At 35.5% G+C, this 25,724-nt stretch overlaps 1 protein-coding gene across 2 annotated transcripts in view; it reads right to left on the bottom strand.

Moving 5' to 3' along the window:
• The window catches only part of LOC150093275 (proline-, glutamic acid- and leucine-rich protein 1-like), a 270,371-nt gene that overhangs the window by 84,085 nt on the left and 160,562 nt on the right, over positions 1 to 25,724 (bottom strand). For both annotated transcript variants that reach the window (XM_090413693.1, XM_090413694.1), the window contains one exon: positions 22,360 to 22,498. In XM_090413693.1, the coding sequence (XP_090269819.1) occupies positions 22,360 to 22,498 (139 nt within the window). The remainder of the gene's footprint in view (positions 1 to 22,359; positions 22,499 to 25,724) is intronic.

Raw genomic sequence — 25,724 nt, 5'->3', positions numbered from 1 at the left:
GAAAGGGGTTTCTCTTATAATAACTTCATCTAGGTCATCTCTGCTTGTATGGACAACTTCTGCACTGATGTTCATCAGGATAGTAACACCTCCTCTCACTCAGTTCAACCCTAGCAAATATGTGGACTCATGGCTGCTCCGAGGTCGTCATTCTGCAGTTGATACCAAAAGCAAGAAGCAATCTAGAGGTGGCAAGGGAATATCGGAGGATATGTTAAAGTGTGGAAGTTGCTGTAATAACATCTTCATGGTGAGTACTGGCACCTTTTTTCCAGAAAAAAAGCACTGCCTCCATGGAGTCTGCAGACTCATCACAGAAGATCCAACTATCACACAATATCTTACCATACCACTCCCTGAACTCAGTGACTAATAAAACACTCCCAACAGACTTTGGCAACCCATGGGACTTGATTTTCCACTCTCCAAGTGGAAAATCAAGTCCCCACACCCTTGCTAAATCTTACTCCATTTCCAGGGACGACCACTTCTTCTTCTCCTTCTAGCTGAGGGATGAAATATTTCCTTTGCATCAATCCTAGAAAATCTTTTTGGTAACTTAACTGTTTCCATCTTATCTTTTCTGCCTATCAGCAAAATTTTACAAATCCTTTAGTCTATTCTCATAGGGATCACTCCACAGACTAGTTACCATTTTTATCATTTGCCTAAGATCCTCTCTATCACTTCCTCATTGCAAAGAAACCCAGGTAACCCGATCTGTACAGTGTAATCTAGATGTGGCCATTAAGGAAGTTATCATTCCTCTTATAAACAGGATTGTTAATTTCCTTATCTCTACTTGTTAATGTGTTCTTCAATAAGCAAAAAACTAATTAGCTACCTTGGCCACCTTAGCAATATGCCCTCTGAACTTGAACCCTCTATTTACTAACACTCTGAAATCTCTAATTTCATCAATTCCATTAGTGTGGTGTACACAACTTTTAATTTTTTGATCCCAAAATGCATAACTTTAGATATCAAACTACATCCATTTTAAGGACATTATAAGGTTGGTGGTGAAAACAGAAGTAATGTGTATTCATATGCTTATGCATATTATTTCTGTTTTCATCAACTTATAATGCAGGGCACCTCTCTCTCTCTCTCTCACACACACAATCTAAATTTTTGTTTAGGTGTTTTGCTGTGAGGTGTATGCAACAAAGTACATGTATCCTTTAGGAGTGAAAAGTGTAAGCAAAGCGTTATGCGTGCTTCTCGAATCAAAAGCATAAAAAGTCATCTATAGACAAAATGAGAAATGGTGATTACAAGAATAGAAAAAGGTGAGTGTAAATGTAATCTCTCTCTCTCACACACATGCTATACAAATAAATGAGTGTAGTGTTCTTGCGATCCATGTCAAGCTGAGAAAATTAAAGGAGCAGCAAAGATGCAACACTAATGGCTACTAGTGTTGCATTCTTGCAGCTACTCTTGTGGATGGGCTCCCCATAATAATAATAAAAAATAAACTTGTCCCATTAACATTGCCAGATAATGATCCATAAGGCCCTGATGACCATTACTGTGAACTATATGTGTTTCTGAAAAAACAAAATGCGATTGTTTTTTAATTAGCGATACCATGTAATTAATGTTAGATTCAGTTTATAATATGATGCTAACTCATTGTGCGGTGCTTGTTTGAGATGGGTTTTAAAGCTTTATTTTAATATACTATTATAGTGCAGCTAACAGTGCCAAAACATTACAGGAGAGTGGCAACCGAAAGACCACTGTTCAAGGAATTCAGTATGTGAGATACAGTGCATGTGTGTGCACACACACACACACACACACACACACAATGTATCTGCTATCAAAAGCAAATAGTTTGTGGATGATGAACAAAAATAGTAAGTATATATTAGAAGTACTCATGTCAAAAGTAGGATAAGTGTGGTGAATGTTTGTATAATAAGGTGTGAAAATACAAGGATATAGAAAATGAAGAGAGGAAACATAGAAATGAGTAATGGTAAACAAAGTAAAAAAAAAGTTTGAGGTAGACAAACAATAACATGGAAGAAGTAGTGAAAGATGAGGAGAATAGTGAGGTGACTTAATGTCAGAAACGGTGTTTAGGTAGAGGTATTCAGAGAAGTGTAAACTAGATAAAGTGGAGAAGCAACTGGCAAGTGTTACGGGAGTAAGGAGACAATATTGTATGGTGATGTTGAGAGAGCACAATAAAATCATGCACTCATGAACTGTCTATACTATCAACCATAGTGTGTGTGTGTGTGTGGGTTATATCATTTATGCATTTTAGGGTCCCCATAAATTCAGGGTGGTTTAACACGAATGGGTTTTAATTTCTTAATGATTTCTTTGGGACAAGATGTAACATTTTTCAATAATTTATGAACACTATCTTTAGAGACATATCTTTTCCTTCTCCGTCTAGGATGGGCTGAGTCCCCTCCCAATGAGGGGTTATTGGCATATTAATGCAGCTGGTTCGCCACTCCTCTGCTGCATCCCCTAAGGATGATATTCATGACTGTATCCGTGTGTATTCATGGGGCCGATTTGCCTGTTTACAGGATGAAAAATCCCAGATAAACTGGGGAGAAAAACCCAGCTGTCCACACGCAAGACCGGCTAACTTGGCTATGGCTGAGGAAGATCCTTAAGCTCCTCACATCATCTACGGGAATCGAACCAAGGACTCTCCTTCCCCAGACATATGGTTGCGAAGCACATAGCCACTAAGCTAACTGCGCAGACTTGAGACATATAGATTCTGTTATTTATTATTATTTATATCTGTAAAGAGATTGTCTTTACTTTGAGTGTTAAGTAAATACACAAGAGTTCAACCAGATTGGTTTCAATCTGATTCTAAAATCTATTATTTTAGAATCTAAGAAATGAATCAACAAGACCAAATAAAAAATATATATACATTCACTGAAACTGACACACTATATATATTATAAATAAAATTAAATAAGTACAAAACTCACTGCATCCAAGGTCTTCTACAATAAATCTACACTTTAGAGATTCTCCTTATCTTAAGAGAATAAAATCATTAATCTTTGACTCCATCTATAACTGGTTTGTTTAACATGGACTTAATCATGTCCACCAATCTAAACCCTTTGTTTTCACAAGCACAAATTTCTACAAACACAAGTGTCCATTAGAGTCAGATTCTTTGTTGGGTCTTTTCTGAAAACATAAAAACTACTTCTTCACTTCCATGGGATCCCTTTTAAATTTTTTATTTGGCACACATTATTTTTTTAATCATCCTCCTGTTTCACTGAAGTATAATCAATCTTACCTCACACAGAGCAATATGATGCATAAATCAAAATTTTTACCAGAGAAAGAAGCAATATCTTTTACTATTTCGTAAACAACATATCTAAGTAGAGCTCTTCATGTTAAGCCACATTACAGTTCATTCAGATTTTACTAATTTCCATCATTTTTTCCAACAGAATAACAAATAGATTCACCTTAAAGATACCAGGAAATTTTTTTTTATACTTGGTTTTAATCCTTTTTCCAAAGGAAACAAAATGATGTATTACAAGTAGCTCACATGTCTGAGCTACTTGTAATAGAGGCTAATGACTTCATATCACTAGCCTTAGAATGTAAAGCACACCCCCTTTCGGAAGTGTATAATGCAATTCATAATGGGAAGGGCACTATCCAGACTGGTTTTCCCCTTAATTGAGGTCTCATTCAGTGGGAGCCAGACCCAGGAGAGATATCATGGTTGAAGTAATGCAGAAGTCATATATGTCTCATATACATGAAAAGGATTAAAACCAAGTATAAAATTTCTTGGTATCTTTAACATATAATAAACCTAAGGTAAAAATCTTTCTACAAATAGATCCACCATCCTTAGAAGATGAAACTTTCATATAGTGTTTCTTCAAACATTGAATTAGAATGGCTACTCAAATATTTTCTTATTTACTAATCTCTTGTTGACAGTCTCAACTCTTCCAATTTAAAAATTGACAATGCTACGATTCCTTTTTGGAATCTTTTATTAATGTTCTCCAGACTGTCATGTTTCCTTAAAAACTTCCCAAAACAAAATTCTCTAATCATTGTTCTCAAATTTCCATTCACTCCATTCTTGTTTTCTTTTGTTATTCCAGTGCTGAATGCTATCTCCATGTCAGCTGTCAATCACTCAGTTTGAAATTCGGCAATCTCCTCAATGAGCATGCACACTTCATGTAAATGGCAGGAGAGAAGTTAGGTAGTAATGGCTAACACACTGGCATCATTAGCAGAAAGAGAATGTCTTTAAAAAAGAATGACAGATATCTCAACACTTAACAATTATGAAACACATTAAGAAAATTGAAATTACTATGACTATCAGAAACTAGTAAGTACATCAAATCTCAAATGCTTTACAATTCATTTTAAATTATCAATATTGGATACATCGACATGAAACCAAAACTAATAATACGCTAACATAGAGAAAAAATTGTAAAAAGATTCATAATTGTGAATTATTATTTTTACAATCCCTTATCTACAACTTGGTTAGTAGAACTAGCATCTTGCATTCTGTTATTGTCATGATTTTTATTTATTTATTATAATGTATATACAGGGTGTTCGGGATAAATTTGACAGTTTCGTAAGGAAAAAGAAAATCTTCTTTGTATCTATTAAATTTAATGAATTGACAAAAAAACATTACAGGCAGAGTTAATTACAATACTATCAACAAGATTTACTCAAAATAACCACCATTAGCATCGATCACAGCTTCAATTCTGCTTCGGAACCTCGAACAAGCTGATGCTACAGTCTCCCTGGGAAGGGCCGCAAAAACTGTTTTAATTTTATCCATTAACTGGGCTTTTGTATTACTGGAAGTGCGATTGGTGTCTTTTTCAACTGCGCCCCATACAAAATAATCCATGGGGTTAAGGTCTGGGGAGTTTGGAGGCCAAACATTTGGACTGGTGAAGTCGTAGAAATTTTCAGACAACCATTTTTGACTTTTCCCAGAGGTGTGGCAAGGGGCCGAATCCTGCTGCCATACATACGGCCTACCATTGGCTACCCTTGTTATCCAGGGCTTGACTACAGTTAGCAACTCCACGAACAAAGCCCGAATTCCAATGCCAGGGTTCTTCAACACCTGTTCCTGCAGATTTGCGAGGAATTCTGCTGTACGAACGCAATTAGATCGTCTGCTAGGGATCTTTCTTCTTGCTACATCCTCGTAGTCACCATTGCAAGTCTCTAGTTCATGCCTGATTGTTTTTACTGTATTCAGGGAGCATTGGGCAGCAGTCGTAATATCCTTATTTTGATGGCGGGCACGAATCATCATGATACAAGTTATTCTCTTTCATGATTCAGGTGGGTTCCAGCTATCCATCCTTTCTGACATCTTGTATATGAATGAAGAAGGGTCCAAACTTTTAAATGAAGAGAAGTGTGTGTTAATACATGTAACTTACGGAAAAATATAATTAATTATAAATATGTTAAATTTATCCCGAACACCCTGTATATATATATATTTTTGTATATATGTATATATATGTATATATATATGTATGTATATATGTGGCGATTAGTTTTGTATATATATATATATATATATATATGTATATTGGATACATCGACATGAAACCAAAACTAATAATACGCTAACATAGAGAAAAAATTGTAAAAAGATTCATAATTGTGAATTATTATTTTTACAATCCCTTATCTACAACTTGGTTAGTAGAACTAGCATCTTGCATTCTGTTATTGTCATGATTTTTATTTATTTATTATAATGTATATATATATATATTTTTGTATATATGTATATATATGTATATATATATATATATATATGTATATATATATATATTAGCCTGTGTAGCTCAGTGGATGTGGCGTTTGCACACCATCGCGCTAGGCCGCACGAAGGAAGTCTTGGTTTCGAGTCTAGTCGGCGACTAGAGGAAATTTTTCTAAGCCTTTTTTCGACCGGTTCCCGAGTTAGTCGATCTCTGGCACGGGCAAGCAGGTTTTTCCTCCCGGAAACTCGGGTTTTTCGTCCTGTAAACTCAAGAAAATCGACCGTAGAACCCACATTATTTCAGACATTAAATATATTGTGTTAGGGTTAGAGACCACGAGATGGCGGCACATTTGAGCCGTCTCTCTTCACTGCGTACCGCTTAATTAGTGATAGCCTTGGGCCATCTGTCTCTGATTGGGTACCAGTGGAGATTGAACTGCCCACTCAGTCTCCAAAAGTTAGACAGGGCTAAATGGCCTCGCCTACTCCCGTATATACGGGAATAAAAAGGCGTTAGCTGATTTTTTTTTTTTTTTATATATATATATATATATATTTTTTTTTTTTTTTTTTTTTTGTTTGTTGTTATTGTATAGCTCTTGATTCATAATGACAATTGCATTACTCTCACCAGCTTTTGTTACCACAATTTTTTTTTTTTAATTCTCATGTAACTTTTTTAAGCTAGCTATTTCTTTCTGTGGTATATTGCTTTGCTCAGGATGCCTGCAACATCACAAATATTACTGCTTATTGTAGCGGTAGGTAGGTTGTAGATCCCACATTCTATATTCATTGGAATTCAATGTAAGTCTGCAAATTCACCTGCCCATGCATAGGAATTCCTGTGCTTTTATAAAAATAATTGGGCTCATTTCAAATCTAATAAAAAAACACTTACCTAAAAATCCAGACATATAATGGTTAGTTCTGATATCACATCCTTATTTACTTATGTACTACTAAGATACTCTTGATTTAATAGTCAAACTTTCCCCTGATAGTTTTGAATTATGCAAATTTAATTGTATGCAAGTAACTTTACTTGGGATGGAAAAACAATCTGTAAACAAATTAACAGTACTGAAGTGGGTTTTCAATCTCCACCTCCTTTAGCTAATTTTTACATACAGCACTTTTCAAGACAAACACTTGGAACAGCTGCGTACAAACCTTCAGTCTGCTGCACTACATGTAGATGATGTATTTGCCATTTATTTGGCTCCATGGACAAGGCACTTTGGATTCCTTCACCTAAACAGTCAACATCCTAAAATATACTTCACATAAGAAAAAGAATCAAATAATTGTTTGCTTTTTTTTGATGCACTAGTCATTCATCTTGCAAGATGGTGCACTGTTTTTTTTTCTATTTATAGAAAGTCAACACACACACACACACACACACACACACACACACACACACACACACACACACACACACACACACACACACACACACACACACACACACACACACAGGAAGATACTCACATAAACAATCACATCAGCATCCAGTCCAAAATATGGAATGCTGAAAACATTAGCTCATTGAGACAGGGCTATTTGTTCTAGTGATGCAGGCTTTGCGACAGAACTAAATCGACTTCACCAAACTAATTGGGATAATGGCCGTAGCTCTTACAAAATATAAGAAGTATTATATTATATGCCCATTCCCTTTTCAAACACACAAGAGCAAAGCCTATCCCATACATATGGGGTATATTTGAAAAGATATTTAAAGTGCAAACTGCACTTCAAATTAGCAACCCTGATACAGTCACCTAGGAAAAACTATTCTCAATCATATCCTGAAGTGTATGAAGTGCCTTGTGATTGTACATGGCTTATTATGGACAGACAGGAAGATTTGTTAACATCCATCTCAGATAACACCAAAAATACATTCACTAAGATCATTATGGCAAGTCAGAGCTGGAAGACCATGCTTTGGACATCCCTTCACACAGAATTTAGTTGGGAAAAAATGCTATACAGAAGTCATTACAAGTTGGAGAGACTATTTTTAGTTTAAGAAATTGCTGTGAATCACTTGACTAACCTCAGGAAGTATGGCTGTCTCTCAAATTTGTGAAAACAATCTGCAAAAAATTTGGAAGACAGTCATCATTAGATCAACTTCAACCCCTAAAACTATAAAAACTTCTTCTATACATAATTAGAGGGCATTAAATTAGGACTTAGGTCTTTTGTTTTTATGCTCTGAAAATTGGTTTGAAATCTGGATAAATATAAGCCAGTTAATAAATATCTTTGTGTATTTTTTGCATTGTCATATTGTGAAAAGATAAAGAAAGATTTTAGAAAAGTAAGTAAGAACCTGCATACAGAAATGGGTTGACTGACAAGATATATTTTGAAAGAAACAGCATGGATTTATTAAGGGAAGGTCAAATCTGCATAATATGCCTATATCTTATAATAATGGCTGAGTTGGATAAAGGGAATGGATACACTATAATACAGTTGGACTTTGCTAAGGCATTTGAAAAGATACCACACAAAATCCTGTTGCATATATTACAGTATATAGGATTGGAATATAAACTACTGATCTGGATAAGAGGATAGTTGGACAGAAATCAGAAAGTGGTAAATGGGGAAAGGGAGAAAATAATGGGAAAAATTAGGAAAATAATGGGAAAAATAACCAGTGGAATCAAGGATGCTACTGATATGCAGCACTTGAAGAATGATTGAAAGGGTTGAAATTGTGGCCAAATAATAATGGTTGTCATTTCAATGCTATTAAGTGTAAAGTTACGCACTTTGTAATGAGATTTCAAGGGTCTGTTATATTAATAGAATTATGCTTCGAGAAACTAGAGATCTCAAAGTTATGGTGGATAAAAAACTAAAGGTCAAAGGTTACATAGCTAAAGATTATTGGGTTTTCAGTCATTCAATGCAGAGGATAATTACGATGTTGCAATGAACACTGATATGTAAGGATAAGGAGGTTATTTTACCTCTTTCCAAGGAATTGATACAAATGAAGTTGGATTACTGTGTGCAGATTTGGTCTACTGAGTTCTGAGGGGACAGGATGTAGAGAAATTATTATTATATGGATATTTCCATGGAGTCAGAAGAAGACTCATTGTGAGAGACCCACACTAACCTTTATATACACAATACCTATCATACCTCTTCCTTAAACTCATTTATTCAGGACAGTCACAATTGACTGTGGCAATCCATTCAGCTCATTCACCACTCTCCAAGCAAAAACATCTAGTCCATACATCCTTAATAACCACACTCTTACACAACTTACAGGGGTGACCTCTAGTAGTTTTCTCTGTTTTTCATGAATTGAAAAATTTCCTTTGTACCAATCTTATAGAACCCTTGTGCATCCCCATTACTATTATGCTAGCACCATCTTATTATCAAAGTTACACTGTTACAAAGATGATACTGGGATAGAGAATGTAGATTATGAGGACAGATTGAACACATGCAGACTGATCACACTGGTAAACAGAAGAAAGAAAAATGATATAGAGAGGGGCCTATAAAATTCTGAAAGAGTGTTATAAGATATGGTCAGATGGAATTCTTTGTTACATGGAAGATGGGAGGGAACAAAGCGGGGGAGGGGGGGAGAAATCAGTGGAAGTTGAGGTTGTGTGCGGTTAACAAAGGGAGGGGAAGAGCTGAAATTTTCTCTCACAGAGCAGTGAATAGAACAGTTTGTCTATTGATGCGGTGACACACTAGTGTAAATGACCTTCCTCAATGAGTCCTTGACTCCCTAGAGAGAGAGAGTCTCTAATGATAAATACCATATTATTTGGCAGCTAGCAAATATATACCTTACAACTCACAACTGGAAGTTCAAAGAAGCATCAAAATTATTTGTTCATCTACATAATCAATAAAATTGAATACTCAAGTGGTTGTCTGTCCATTTCTGCTAAATTAAATTATTTAAACTTAGTAGAAATGTATATGAAAGATAACAAAATCAGCCAAATCAATAATGATGCCCAAGTTTGATATTACACACACTAACTGTGGTGTTCTGCCAGGCTATCTGTAATGATTTTCAAATCTTTCGAATGATGTAGTCAATGCTCCATATATTTAATATCATTTAAGTTGTTTTATCATCCTATTTTTTCCAGAGGACCAGAGAACCAGACACTAACAGATATGAATAAATTGAGATCATATTGCAGATATACAATACAACCTTATATATATATATATATTTTTATATATCTGATCCACACAAGAAAGGCTACAAACCTATAGCACATTAGTGGCATGTGTGGGTAAGAGGAATCTGTTCATTTTGCTTGAACACCTGAGGATTGTAATCTTTTGGAAAAGCAGAGTGGGGAAGACTGTTCCAACAGACAGAAGTAGAAAGAATGGAAGAGGAGTCAGTGAATTTGGTTTGGTGAGTTTCAAGATGAACTGTAAAAGGTTCTTGGTTATCAGTGGCTCTTGTTTTAATAAATTTGGAGGAGAGTGAAGGAATGATAATGGTCAATTCAGCAGAGTACTGTCCATGAAAGTATCTGTAGAAGAAGCACAAGGCAGAAACTGAACGTCTGCGAGAGGGATTGAAGTGGGTATGTGAGAGAGGATCATTAATTAGCTTGATTGCTCTCTCTTCTGGATAGAATCAAACAATCTTCGAGGGGATTTTAGCACTACCCCAAATATGGGAGCAGTATTCCATAGCTGGGTGGATTTGGGCTTTGTATAGGGTTAGAAGCTGTGAAGTAGTGTCGAGTAGAGAAATCTGATTGTTTGGATATCTCAATATTAGTGAAGGTAAGGGGAAGGGATGAGAGTTCTTTCTTCAAGAGATCAGACAGGACTGAGTTTTGGTGGCAATGAAGTTTACAAGGTTGTCCTTGCCCCACTGGGATACAGCTAGGAGATCTGAGTTCAGGTCACTGGTCATGGTTGATCTTGAGGATTCTAATACTTGAGCACTACAAGGTTTATAGAATGAAAAGGAGGAATGAAATGTACTGTAATTGACAAAGCTATGGATAGGATTAGAAGTCAGAGAGCAGGTCATTTATATACAAGAGGAAGAGAGTGGGTGAAAGAACAGAACCCTGGGGTTCTCCTGCATTGGTGGGGAAATCTGAAGAGAGTAAACAGCCCACTGTGACACATAGTGAGTGACCAGTGAGAAAGTTAGCAACCCAGTTGCAGAGTGAGGAAGGCGGACCATAGAATGGCACAGTTTGTTAAGTAAGCCCCTGTGCAAAACCCGATTGAATGCCTTTGAAATGTCGAGGGCAACCATGTGAGTTTCTACAAATTTCTCCATGGCTTGAGTCCAAGTGGGTGGTGAAAGCAAGAAGATCAGCTGTAGATTACGAATCCATACTGCTGGTCACTGATTAATTGGAATGACTGTAAGTGGTTCAAGAGTTGATGACCTTCTCCATAATTTTAGAGAGAAAAGTGAGAGCAATTGGATGGTAATTCATTGGTTGACTTTTATCATCTTTCTTTGGGATGAGCTGGATGCGGACCTGCTTCCATGTTTGAATCAGATTGAAACAGAGCCCTAATATCTATTATAAAAAGAGAAATAAAACAATGTAAGAATTACAGAGGAATTTCCCTGCTGAGTGTTTCACATAAGATTCATGAAAGCATATTTACAAAACACTGTGGAAGAGAAATTTGAAGAAAAACAAACTTGGTTTTAGGACAAACAGAGATTGTAGGAACCATATTTTTTTTTAATTAAGATAAACAGCTGAATAATAACAAGATAACAGGGACATGCATATAAATTTTTAAGATCTGGAAAATGCATATGTGAGAAGAAAAAAGATGTTCAAAACCATTATATAATGTAAATAGAATGCAGAACAATATTATAGCCCATAAATCATAGTTTAGCAGATAGAACTGAATGTATGACACAAAATCAGGTGAATAGCAAGAGTATATATTATTTCAAGTGTTATTTATTATCCTTTATTGATCAAATTACAAAGGAAAGCAAAATGAAACTCGATACCAAAATTAAAGATAAAAAGCTCTTTAATTTAAACAGATGATATTATACTCATGAATAAATCCAGTACAAGTCTTCATGACTCAAAGTGGATAACCACTGCACCAAATTTACTAAACAGTACCAAAAGAAAAACTATTAAAATAATCAGGAGTGTAGAGAACATCAACAGCATTCAATTTAGAACTTACAAAACAAGTAAATTATTTCAACTATGGGGAGCAAGTTGAATACATTAATATGGAATAAAAATAAAGCCTTCAAACCACTGTTAATTTATGCACCTCAAAATGGGTTCATTTACTTAAGCAAGTAAATGAAGATTTCAGAACACGGATATGAGTATTACAGAGAAAATTAGAGGAGTTAGCAGATCAGTTGTAGAATAAATGAAAATATCAGAAAGGAACTTGAAATCATTAGCAATCAAGAATTAAACAGAACTAATCTAAAATACTATAGTAGTATGACAATAGAAAGGACAGCAGAACAGATATGTAATGGCAAAAAATATGGGGAACACCAAGAACTAGGGGTTTTGGTCTTCTTGTTTAAAGAAACAGGTGCTTAGAGATACGAGGGTGGTCTGAAAAGTTCTTGGCCTCGACCACAGAGCAACACTATCAGCAAGATTATTTTTTCTTCTAAGTTGGTACATCTGTCATAAGCATCCATGTGAAATTGCAAGCTATTCTAACAAGTAGTTTGTTTTATACAGCTGTCTGAATCAAAAGTATTGTCTGTATCATTTGAAATGGATAAAATTGAGTATCGTGCAGTTATAAAATTCTTTGTAAAAGGTTTAACACCAAAAGAAATTCATTCGAAGTTCATAAGTTTATGGGCACTCATCTCCTTCATTTTTGACAATTAAGAAATTGGCTGCCAAGTTTAAACGTGGCTGTACCAGCATTGAAGATGATTCACTTGAAGGATGTCCAAAAAGTATAACACCACCAGAAATCATTGATCAAGTGCACTATATGGTATCAGATGACCAGCGAGTCAAAGTGTGTGAAATTGTTGAGATTATAGGCATTTCAAAAGAACGTGTAGGATATATTTTGCATGAAGAATTGCAAATGAAAAAGCTTTGCACAAGATGGGTGCCGGCTTGCTCACAGCAGATCAAAAACACACTCACATGAAAATCTCTGAACAGTGCTTGAAGTGTTTTAACAAGAATAAAACTGATTTTGCATCAATTTATTACTATAGATGAGACCTGAATTCACCATTACACACCAGAATCCAAACAGTGGACAGAAGCTGGTTGTTCAGTGCCAAAGAAGAAAAAGTCAGTTCCATTAGTAGGAAAGGTCATGGCATCGGTGTTTGGGGATGCTAAAGGCATTTTGTTTATTAATTATCTTGAAAAGGGTAAAACGATAACCGGGGACATTATTCCAATCTTTTAACCAGACTAGACAAAAAAATTCGTGAGAAAAGACCTGGTTTGCTGAAGAAAAAAATCATCTTTCATCAGGACAATGCACCTGCCCACAAATGTGTTTTGGCTATGTGCACTATGAATTGTTGGAACATCCACCCTATTTCCCAGATTGGGCTCCCTCTGACTTCTATCTCTTCCCAAAACTAAAACTCTTCTTTGCTGATCAGTGTTTTTCTTCGAATCAAGAGGTGATTGTAGCTGTAGAGGGGTATTTTGCAGATCTAGCTGAGAGCCACTATAGGGATGGGATAATGGCGCTGGAGCATCGCTGGAATAAATGTATGTCTTAAGGGAGATTATGTTGAAAAATAAAAATAATTTTGAAATTATAAATTTGTTTTTTCATTGTTAGGCCAAGAACGTTTCAGACCACCCTTGTACACACACACACACAATTCCTTCATGGTGATTATCACAACTTTTCAGAACATCCTAACGTGTGTGTGTGTAGAGAGAGAGAGGGTGCTACTTGGTGAAAAAACAGAGCTTTGTGGAATAACAGCATAAGTTGCAAAGTTTGAGAATAAAGTTCTATCTACCATCACATATAATGTGCAACCAGAGAGAAAGCTGGCAACCCAAGTTGTGTAGGTCAGAAGACAGATCATGCATTTGAAGCTTACTTAATAGGACTTTGTGCCATACATGATTTATAAATGCCTTAAAAATGTTTCTGTGGTATTTGTCCAAAGATTTGACATAAGCAAGAAAATTCCTGTTAATTGAGAATGACATAATCTATATGTGATTGTTATTAGTTGAGAGGTTTCTGGGTACCATAGAAGTTGAATCTATGATTTTTTTTCCCCCATTATTGCTGTACTACATAATTAAGTTTGTCATTACAAGCTTCCTATCAACTCAACTATTTTCTTCCAAAATTAATCTGATATTTTGCAGATCTCCATATTAGAAAATCTTACATTTCAGTTTTCTAAGTGACTGATAACTGCTGCCTCAGTTGATTGAGTGAATAGCATATCTTCCTCACAAACAGAAGCCAACAGCAACAAGCTATTGGCATGTATGTTTATCAATGCCATTAAGTTGTAGATCAGTTTCTTAACCCAGTACAAGACTGGGTTAAGTTGCATAAAAGCCTGAAATAGGTTAAAAATTCCATGTCTGATTAATAGAGCAGGGTTTCTGGGTAATCTTAATTTTTTAATCTGTCACCATTACTGATATTAATGTAATATGGGATTGCTGCCTTTCATATGTGGGATTCACATAAACTTTCTCCTAGATCTTGCTGGATATAGCTACTTAGATTGCTGATTGTCACTCATGACTTGCTCAAAAGAAGAAACAGATACCATACTTCATATTTTGCCTTGTTTTCACCAAGGAATCTTCATAGACACAAGGATATGAAATATGCATGTATGCACACACACACAGGCACCACAGCAGGAAAGCAAAAGTTCAAGATAGTGTGATCCTATAAGTCCTAACCAGTGCATTTATGAGCTTATGAGGGAACCTTGATTATTAAGTCATGATCCCATGATGATAGTCGCAGATTTTGGTAGAGCCATATTGATTAGAAGGATGTTATAGTAATTTCCAGAAACACACTGATTTATATTTACATATGTACAATAGAAGTTTCTTCCACTGATGATCTGTGTTATTGGAGGGTAAGGGTTGGGAGAATGATTTAATTGATTTTGTGGAAGGGGAGAAGGGAAGACATTAGCTAAAATGTCAGTGTGATTGATTTCATGGGAAAGGATAGTATGGTTCTGAACAGATGGTTCAGACTACATTTTCAGTGTTAATAAATAAACTATACTGTTGGAGATATAATGGTTCCCTCACTCAACCAAACATTACTGGAAGGTTATCATTATCCCATCAGGTGAATGGTGAAGATCCCCTTGAAGTATCCATAAGAGGACATGTTAGGACTGTAGGACCATACAGTTTTAAACTGTCTGTATATGTCTTGTTATGCTGCATTTGTTCATGTGCATATCCTTCTGCTAATGAAGATGCCTTGATGACAAGTTAGTTCAAGATGGCATATGTGAGGGTAATCTGAAAAGTTCTCGGCCTAACAATGAAAAAACAAATTTATAATTTCAAAATTATTTGTATTTTTAACATAATCTCCCTCAAGACCAATGCATTTATTCCAGCAATGCTCCAGTGCCATTATCCAATCTCTGCAGTGGTTCTCAGTAAGATCTGCAAAATACCCCACTACAGCTACAATCACCTCTTGATTCAAAGAAAAATGCTGATCAGTGAGGAAGAATTTTAGTTTTGGGAAGAGATAGTAGTCAGAGGGAGCCAAATCTGGGGAATAAAGTGGATGTTCCAACAATTCATAGTGCAGATCCCTTAATTTTCCCATTGCCAAAACACCTTTGTGGGCAGGTGCACTGCCCTGATGAAAGATAATTTTTTTCTTCTGCAAACCAGGTCTTTTCTCACGAATTTTTTTGTCTAGTCTGGTTAAAAGATCGGAATAATATTCTCTGGTTATTGTTTTACCCTTTTTAAGATAATTAATAAACAAATGCCTTTAGCATCCCCCAAACACCGATGACCTTTCCTGTTGATGGAACCGAACTTTATCTTCTTTGATTTTCATGCAAGTGCATTTTCGATCTGCTGTGAACAAGTGCGGCCGGCACCCATCTTTCCATATTTTTTTGCCGTTACATATATGTTTTGTTCTGCTGTCCTTTCCACTGTCATACCACCGTAGTATTTTAGATTAGTTCTGTTTAATTCTCGATTGCTAATGATATCAAACTTCGAATGAATCTTTTGGCGTTAAACCTTCTTTTTCAAAGAACTTTATAATATACGATACTCAATTTTATCCATTTCAAATGATACAGACAACACTTTTGTTTCAGACAGCTGTATGAAACAAACTACTTGATAGAATGACTTGCAATTTCAGAAGGATACTTATGACAGGTGTACCAACTTAGAAGAAAAAATCTTTCCAATAGTGTTGCAATCTGTGGTCGAGGCCGAGAACTTTTCAGACCACCCTCGTATATACAGGGTGTTCGGGATAAATTTGACAGTTTCGTAAGGAAAAAGAAAATCTTCTTTGTATCTATTAAATTTAATGAATTGACAAAAAAACATTACAGGCAGAGTTAATTACAATACTATCAACAAGATTTACTCAAAATAACCACCATTAGCATCGATCACAGCTTCAATTCTGCTTCGGAACCTCGAACAAGCTGATGCTACAGTCTCCCTGGGAAGGGCCGCAAAAACTGTTTTAATTTTATCCATTAACTGGGCTTTTGTATTACTGGAAGTGCGATTGGTGTCTTTTTCAACTGCGCCCCATACAAAATAATCCATGGGGTTAAGGTCTGGGGAGTTTGGAGGCCAAACATTTGGACTGGTGAAGTCGTAGAAATTTTCAGACAACCATTTTTGACTTTTCCCAGAGGTGTGGCAAGGGGCCGAATCCTGCTGCCATACATACGGCCTACCATTGGCTACCCTTGTTATCCAGGGCTTGACTACAGTTAGCAACTCCACGAACAAAGCCCGAATTCCAATGCCAGGGTTCTTCAACACCTGTTCCCAGATTTGCGAGGAATTCTGCTGTACGAACGCAATTAGATCGTCTGCTAGGGATCTTTCTTCTTGCTACATCCTCGTAGTCACCATTGCAAGTCTCTAGTTCATGCCTGATTGTTTTTACTGTATTCAGGGAGCATTGGGCAGCAGTCGTAATATCCTTATTTTGATGGCGGGCACGAATCATCATGATACAAGTTATTCTCTTCCATGATTCAGGTGGGTTCCAGCTATCCATCCTTTCTGACATCTTGTATATGAATGAAGAAGGGTCCAAACTTTTAAATGAAGAGAAGTGTGTGTTAATACATGTAACTTACGGAAAAATATAATTAATTATAAATATGTCAAATTTATCCCGAACACCCTGTATATTTCATGCAATGGATTTACTCGGTTATATGACGTAATTAAAGAAATCTAATGACTAGAAGCTGAGAGATACAAAAATAGAAAAGGCTATTTATTATTTGAACGCACACCTAGTTTCATCTTCTTAGAAAAACAACTATAAATTAACTCACAAACATTTGAAGGCATTCTGGATGCCATAGTATTGTTGGGCACATTCATACAGGCACGATCTTGTGTACACCAGAGTTGGATAGATGAAGAGTGACAATCAGATAGGTTATAGCTAAGGTTAGTATTAAGATGGACTGGACTGAGGACAATTTCTGTTGATTCCACAATTCTCTCCAGCTTATCATAGCATCTAAAAATGTTTTCTGATTTGTTCCATATCACCAAGTGAGTGACAATCTTCATCATTAGGGTGAGAAGAATTAAGAATATGATTAAATAGCACAGTGGCTCTAGTTCTGCCACAGATGATGGCTCTCATATGTTTTTCCATATGCAACTCAACGGATTTCTCTGTCTGACCAAAATAGGGCACATTGCAGTTACACCAAAGACAAACTCCTGGATACTTCAGGCTTTCATGTTTCCGTTTAGGTGAAGAATTGTGGAATCAACAGAAATTGTCACCATCCATATACCTTTTTTATCATTATCTCCCCCAAAACCTTGGCATCATTTCTTCACTAGCTAAATGTGCTCACTCCCTCCTCAGTGAAGAAGCAGAGATCACCAAAGAACTACAGTTTCTCCTTACAATCTTTCAGAAAAATTGTTTATCCTGAACAGACTGTTTGTATGCTACTATTTAATCCACCAATTTACTGCACTGAAGATAGTACTGATGTAAAAGGGGCTTTATATTTTGACTGTATATATCAGCTTCATTTCATCAAAGTTAGCTAAGATTTTCCAAAGAAATTTAAAATCTGTACTTATTTACTCCTTTATTAAAACAGAGTTTGGATAGAGCAGTAAATCAAAACAGCTAAACTAAAACATGACAGCCAACAGATGGAAAAATCCATTGAATTGTGTATGGAAGAACATGTGAGACGTCACCTATGGCAGAACTAGAGCCAGAGCACTATCTAATCATGTCCTTAATTCTGCTCGTCCCCAATAATGACGATTCTGTCACTCATCAGTGACCTGGAACAAATCAGAAAACATTTTTAGATATTACGATGAGTTGAGAGAAGAATTGTTGAAGAACCAACAGAAATTGTCCTCAGTCCAGTCCATTTTAATACTAACCTTAGCTATAGCCTATCTGATTGTCATTCTTCAGCCATCTATCTTTGGTATACATTGCTGACATTTGAACACATTCTAGATGACATAGTATGGTTGGGCACATTCATGCAGGCACAATCTTGTATTCAAATGTCAGCAATATGTTTGCAAGTTAGCTGTTGTTCTCTTGTAATGTATATTTTTGTATTTCTCTTTTCATGTTATGCATCCAATGAAGTCTTCTGAGAAGACAAAACTAGTTGCATGTTCCAATAATAGTTTTTTTCTATTTTGGTACATCTTGGCTTTTAGTCATTAAATTTCTTTAAATATATATGACATTCTTCAGTTTATTGAAAATCCATTCCACAATTTCACCATTTAACTCCTGCCTGATCTTTTCTCTTGGACTTCAGCAATCAATCTGATATGCCTTTCCTTAAATACCTCTTGACCATTTCCCTATGCACTACTAAAATCATTCTTTTGCAATGTCTTATGCCATGCCACTACTTGAAACATGTCTCCTGAGTCTGCATAACTGCCAGCTTTGTAGCTGCACATATATATCTCTCCTTAATTGAAAAGTCCACATGCTCATCCACCTTTCAATTCAAGACCCTTTGTTATAAATTTTTCTGACATATAATCAGATCCAATAGTGAATCTCTGAGTCTTTTTCCACATGCCATTCCCTCCATGGACCCTTTTCTACATTTATGTTTCCATACTAGTAGTTCCCCATAATTATTCTTGTCCTGTACTTCAGTTATTTTGCTGATGCATGTTATTCAACATCTCATTTTGCACTGTTTCATCTACAAGAGCTAACTACATATTTGTCCTGTTAGCTCTTATCTCACACCAGAGCTGAAATGCACTGCTATTCTCAATCCTACCTTTCTGGTGAACTTATATCCTCAGCAACACACTTTCTTGCATCCTATTCTCTCTCTCTCTCTATCCTTCCTGAAATATATCCTTCATGTTCTGTCTCCTGCAACAAAAGTCCTATTTCTGTAGTTGTTTGGGAGCATAGTCCACAATAACGCAATAACTCCACTAGAATATCCAGGCAATCGATGGAAGACTACAAAGATAACCAAAGAGCTAGAAGTGGATGGAGCTACTCTCTTTCTTGATGCTTTTATTAAAAAAAAAAAAAAAAAAAAAAAAAAAAAAAAGTCAGTGAAAAGTTTATTGTTAGTATAATATAATGTTAAACTATAAGGACTATTATATGCATGCATGATCCAACCATCCATAAAGTTAGAATATGAATACAAAACGATGGACAGAATACATCATTTAAAATCTAGCCTTCCATATAAGTTATGTCTAGGATGCATTATAGCAGGATGCCTATTCCAGAAGGAAAAACCCTTCCATCACTGTTTGAGACCAGCAAAATCACCAACTGAAAAGCATGATTAAGGTTCTTGATATCCAAGATGGGATTCGAACCCACATCTTTCTAACCAAAGGACATGGTCAAAACCAACTGACCTAGAGCAGCTCTATTTATTAAAATTAAACTATAAAATTGTACAGATGGTGCTATACAAATCAAACTATGCTACCTACACTCACAATGAAGACATTACTACAAGAATACAAGGCGTATCTGTTTTGCATGGACAAAGAATATGCACATTTGCTGCATTCCTTCAGAACTACAATTTTAATGCACCTTTTAAATCTATAAACCAATGAGATCACAGCTAGAATTACAGAAAGTACAGCATCCATAAACAATGAACAATTTGAAAGTATAATTATGCAATCAGATGTCAGTGTCACATTCCTTATTTTGTTTCAATAGGTTATTTGAAATAAGAGAAAAGAACATCATAAAGACAGAAGGAGAAGTCATTGATAGCAGCACATGCTATACTTAAGAAATATGAATGTCTTTTAAAGAAAACTATAATTGTGAAGAATAATTGTCATTTGACTGATGGCTGCAAGTTCCATTTGGTTGTCAATACAAAATTCAAGGCCTTATGAGTAGAAGATTGGGTTTCTAAAATATCAAACTTGAGACAACATTCACAATGATTATGTGTATGGATCATATAGTTTGTTAGTGTCACAAGTTTACAACAATCACGATAATATAATCTGCTTAAAAATAGATCATTGAATTTTCCTTTTGATTCCAATTGGGGATAAATTGCTGAAACGTGTAAAGATATCTTGTATGTCAAATGATAGTTAATAAAAGTTACATGCAAGAAAATATAGAAGTGCTGAAAGTTTAATTTATTTCGACTGCACATGTATCATAAAAAGATTGATATTTTTTTATTTCAATTACAATAGTTTCTATAAATTAAGGAACAAAGAGAAAATCACAATAACTCAAAAACTGTATGATGAATTATCATGCAATTTAGTGAAAAGCAGTATGATATGATGTGAAAGAAACATCCACAAAAATTGTAAATAAATAGTTTAAATCAGTAACAAATGGGTATATAAGGACAACAGTCAAAAGCATGAGGTCAAAATGAGATCAAAGCACCTCAATAAAGAACGTGATCATCCCTTGCAGCAATACAGCACTCACAACAATGTTTCATACTGTTTTCAATGGAATCCAGGAGCTCAGTTGGATAATAGCCATTGCTCCTGCAAAACTTTTCTAAGCCTCTCAAGGTTTGGGGGGGAGGGGGGGATTGAGAGCAGCAACATGTCTACTTAGAGAATCCTAGACATGCTCGGCCTCTTGTACTATGGACTTGGCCAGCCAGGAGACCTACTTGGTCACATCCAAATTATAAAAGTCTCTTCTTCAAGATATTGATCCATTGACTTTGCTTGATGAGGATGCACATTATCATCTTGCAGGATAAATGTCTCCCCTATCACACTCACTTAATGAACATAATGGTTCAGCATCCTGTCTCTATAAGTTGCAACATTCATGGTTCTGCTAGAAAGCACATACAAGTCGGTGCTTCCAACCAACAAGATGCACCCACAAACCATCACACTACTGCCACCATAAGCATCCTTTTCGCCAGATATCAGAGGGATGGTGATGTGTTCCTGGTTCTCTCTCTCCAGATTCACTGATCATACAATATTGATTTCCATTGGTTTTGAGTCCAGCTAATGTGGAGCCTGACCAATTTCAAATGTCCTTTCCTGTAGCATGGGTCACCTGGCATATAGACTACCTTCTTGAAATCTTCTGTGCACAGTGGAAGCAGATACCAATGTTCCTGTAGCCAACGCAAGGTCAGATCATAGCTGATTTTGGATAGCACTCTTGTTTTGGTAAGCAGATAATTGGAGATATTGGCCCCACTGTGGTTGTAGCCGGTGGCCTTGATTCATCCAGGTTGCTATTTGTGACTGCTGGAATTGGTTTCACATACTGTGAACTATGGAAAGCTTCACATGCAATCATTTGGATACCTCTGCCTGGCCGTCTTACAATGGCTTGCCATCTGAATTCATCAGTTACATGTCTTGCAGCCATATGCAAGAATTTTGCTATCAGAAAATGTCTTATTCTCACTCCAGACACGAAATAGAAAGTCACTCCAAAATACTTGCTTTTATGCCACAGTTTATTTTACATATACCACTGACAGCATCACTCATTTGTATATGATAACCAGACTCAGGATCACCTTTTACATAATGTACCTGACTTTCATGTTTTTTGTTTTCTTTTCCCCTCAGAATTCTCATGATTTTTCTCTTTGTTCCTTAATTTATAGAAACCAGTGTATTTGACAACTTTTAACAGACAAATCACTATTTTCTTTATCAAAAGTGTGCAGGATAAATTTATTTTGCAAACATTAAGCAAAGAGGGAAGTTTTTCCACAGCACCTCCTGCATAGGTAGTTGCTAAAACAATATTAAGAAAGAAAGTAAAGAGTAAGAAAGTAAAATTACCCTGAGTGGATCTGTTTCTGGTTTAATGTCAGTTAACATCTGCCTAATTAACTGGGTTGCACAAATATCTACCCCACTGTTTGGTCCCATCTTTGTAAACCACACCTGTAGCACTTGATAAATACTACTACGTAGGAAACTAGAAAATGAATGGATAATTTAGATAGTTATAAAATCAAATAATAACCACGTGAAATGACAATTTAAAAAAAATTATAAAAGTAATATGATCATGTAATATTTAAAAAAAAAAAAAATTGAGCAGAAAATCAGTCATTTTACAACTTCATAAAAAGGATGGAATTACTTTTACCTGAATTTTAAAGCAATGCATATAATGTGAAGCTTTAGTAATGACTCCTTGAAATGTATTGCTTATACATTTAAATTTATTGTTTGCACACAGCAGGAACCATAAACTGAGTAGTGTGATAAGATCATGCATAATAGATTTTGGTCCCATAAAAATGTAGTTTATGTAAATTTAAAAAAGTGTGCAAGAACCGTTTGACAGAAGTGGTTTATTAATTGGTTTTTGTTAGTTAATGCAGTTATACAAAACTATGGAATGCGGAATATGCCTGTGTGGGACTGGCAGTTCTTTATTCACTAGCAGTCACAGTAAAAAAAGGGCAACCTGTGTGTGTGCACGCGCGTGCATGCATTCCCCTCATTCTCTCTTTTTTCTTTCTTTCTTTTTTTTTTTTTTTAAACTCCCCAATGTGACTACCATCCATGAAAGGTTGTATAGCTATAGTACATTTTGATACTGTTTATGGGTAAATTTATTTATTTCCTTTTGTAAATTTACTTTACATAATCTGGAAACCCTACTTCAGCAATCAAAACATTGAACTTTTTCAAGCCAGTTCAGCCTAGAGTCTCACATGAAACAATGAAATCCATCTCCCACCTCAAGGCACTCAATAGACATTCATGTCCAAGGTAGGATTTGACTCTGCAGCATACTGGATGGAAAGTAGGTATGCTATGCACTCAGACAACCAGGCCAGCTTCTACAGAATAGCTCACTTGGTTCAATAATGTGTTCAGGGTTGACACTCAGTGAATAAACACAAGCCAAGGGGGAGAGTGAAGTACAATGAATTGTATAGTAAGAAGCAATGCAAAAGATTTCACACTTTAAAGCAGCTTTTGAATACTTTTCAAATTATGAAAAGGGTTGATAATGTGAGATGGTTTTTAGTTCACTATGCTTTTTTGGTAAAATTCATTAAAAATATTTGTAATGATTTATAATAACTTCAATAAATTTTTCCAAGACTGAAAATATAAATGTTGATCAAATTGCTGCATAGATGGTTTGTGGGCAAAGAAGGTTCACAGTAGAGGACAATTTAACAGAATTGTTGAATCAAATCCTTGCTTCACATGCTGCATTTTAAGTCAAGCCTATTTCAAAATGACTTTCTCTTGAATATTTTTGATGTAGTTTCACTTACAGCTCTCACCTTGAATGACTTAAGAATCCTCCTGGTATCTGAATCCCATACAAATGTGATTTTATTGGTTAGTGATCTTGAAAAGATCCCTATTTATATTTAGAAGAAATGTTACACTTCGTATGAGTGATGGTTTGTATTGTTATACTAATTTAATTTAAACCACAAACATTCATTCTAGCTCACTATAATGACTATAACTCAGTTGTCAGAAGGTGTATTGCAGAGTAACTCTGTTTAAATAAGTAGCATAAACGAGGATAAAATGAAGGGGTTTAAAGTTATACAGCATTCGTGAGAACTCTATATTTCTCCATCACTTCAAGGAAATTTACAGTATGATGAAGTGGGCTTACTTTCTTGGAGAAAACCAAGGTCTCGTTGTTTAGAGCTTTCTTCCTTGATCCAAACAGATAGTCTACTACCAGTTGGGTATTAACGAAGTAAACTATATTTGTAATATGATCTGATTTTCCTGAACTGAGAGTAATTCATCTAAGATGATGGATATTGTAATGAACATATTCTTGAAATGCATAATACTACTGGTTCAACTAAAAAAAAAAATAATTAATTAAAAAATAATAATAAATAGATACTGAAGAGACTAGCCTCCATAGTTCAGTCAGTATCATAGATGCCACTGGGTGGAAACACCAAGGTTTGAATCTGTCTAGAACACAAAAAAACCTATATCGGAGCTTTTAAAGTGAAGGCAAGTCATTTGGTCTCATGGAGAAAGCAGGATTTTTTTTCTCTCTCACAAAGCAGACAAATCAGTCAGGAGAACACAAACATGACTTATGAGAGCAAAGCAGATTTTCAATGAAGATAAGTTAGTTGGCTGTGATGGGCCACTGAATCTAACATGCAAGAAAAAATGAGAATCGAAACAGGAATAAAAATGATTCTTTTTTTTTTTTTTTATTACAGTCAGGACAGCCTGGTAGTGGTCCTGACTATACAAATGTTGAGTTTTTTGGAGCAAGCAATTAAAAATAACACATTGAAAAGATATCCCACCATCTGTGGCACTATCCTTTATTGGAACCATCTAGAACTTAAATGATCTCTATATAGTGAAACCTGTGGAGTATTCATAACTAAAAAATTCACATATACCACATTAATTAAATTTTAATAAGATGTAGATATTTCGTCTTAAGTATCTTAAGACATCATCAGTAAAGTTATTACAAACAATACTAAGAATTACATACAAGGGAATAGTTAGTGCACATGCTTACAATGGAATCCCTCAAAGCGTATAGAAGATTGTTTGAGGACTTAAAAAAAATGACTATAATTAAAATTAAATTAAAATATATCTGATGAATTTATTTTATACAATTGAGGATGATAATTTCCCCAGACTTTTGGGATAGCGAGACAATCATTACGGTTCAGATTGGGTCTGTGACGTAAAGTTTCAGCACTTTCTTTATATAAACGCTCATGTTTATATAAGGATCTATGTAGCAGCTTGGTGTTTTTCCAATGGATCCTATAGTTACGGTTTTCAACTCCATGTTGTGCGAGGTCAGATTTGTGCAGTTTGATAAGACAGATATGGTCTTGATGTTCAGAAATGTGTTTACTTATAGATCTTCCCGTTTGTCTGCAGTAAGACATCTTACAAGAACATGGAACTTTATATACACCAGGTAGCACCATAGGTGAGATTTGTTTTTTGGAGAAGGTAGAATTGTGGGTTGACTGCTTTATAGGTAGCGGAGAGTTTGTATTTCTTCATAATTTTTGAGAGACATTCTGAGATGCCTTTGATATATGGTATAGGAGTCCACAGGCTTCTTCTTGTCTGGGTTGATGTGGCTGATGATTTTTTTTGAGTTGTTTTTGGATTGTATCCATTTAATAAGAATGTATCATTAATAATTTCCA

This window comes from Typopeltis vanoorti, chromosome 24, assembly GCF_054136105.1.
Source record: "Typopeltis vanoorti isolate ZY-2024b chromosome 24, IOZ_Tvanoo_1.0, whole genome shotgun sequence".
NCBI lineage: Eukaryota > Metazoa > Arthropoda > Arachnida > Uropygi > Thelyphonidae > Typopeltis > Typopeltis vanoorti.
This window is presented reverse-complemented; position numbering and strand designations above follow the sequence as displayed.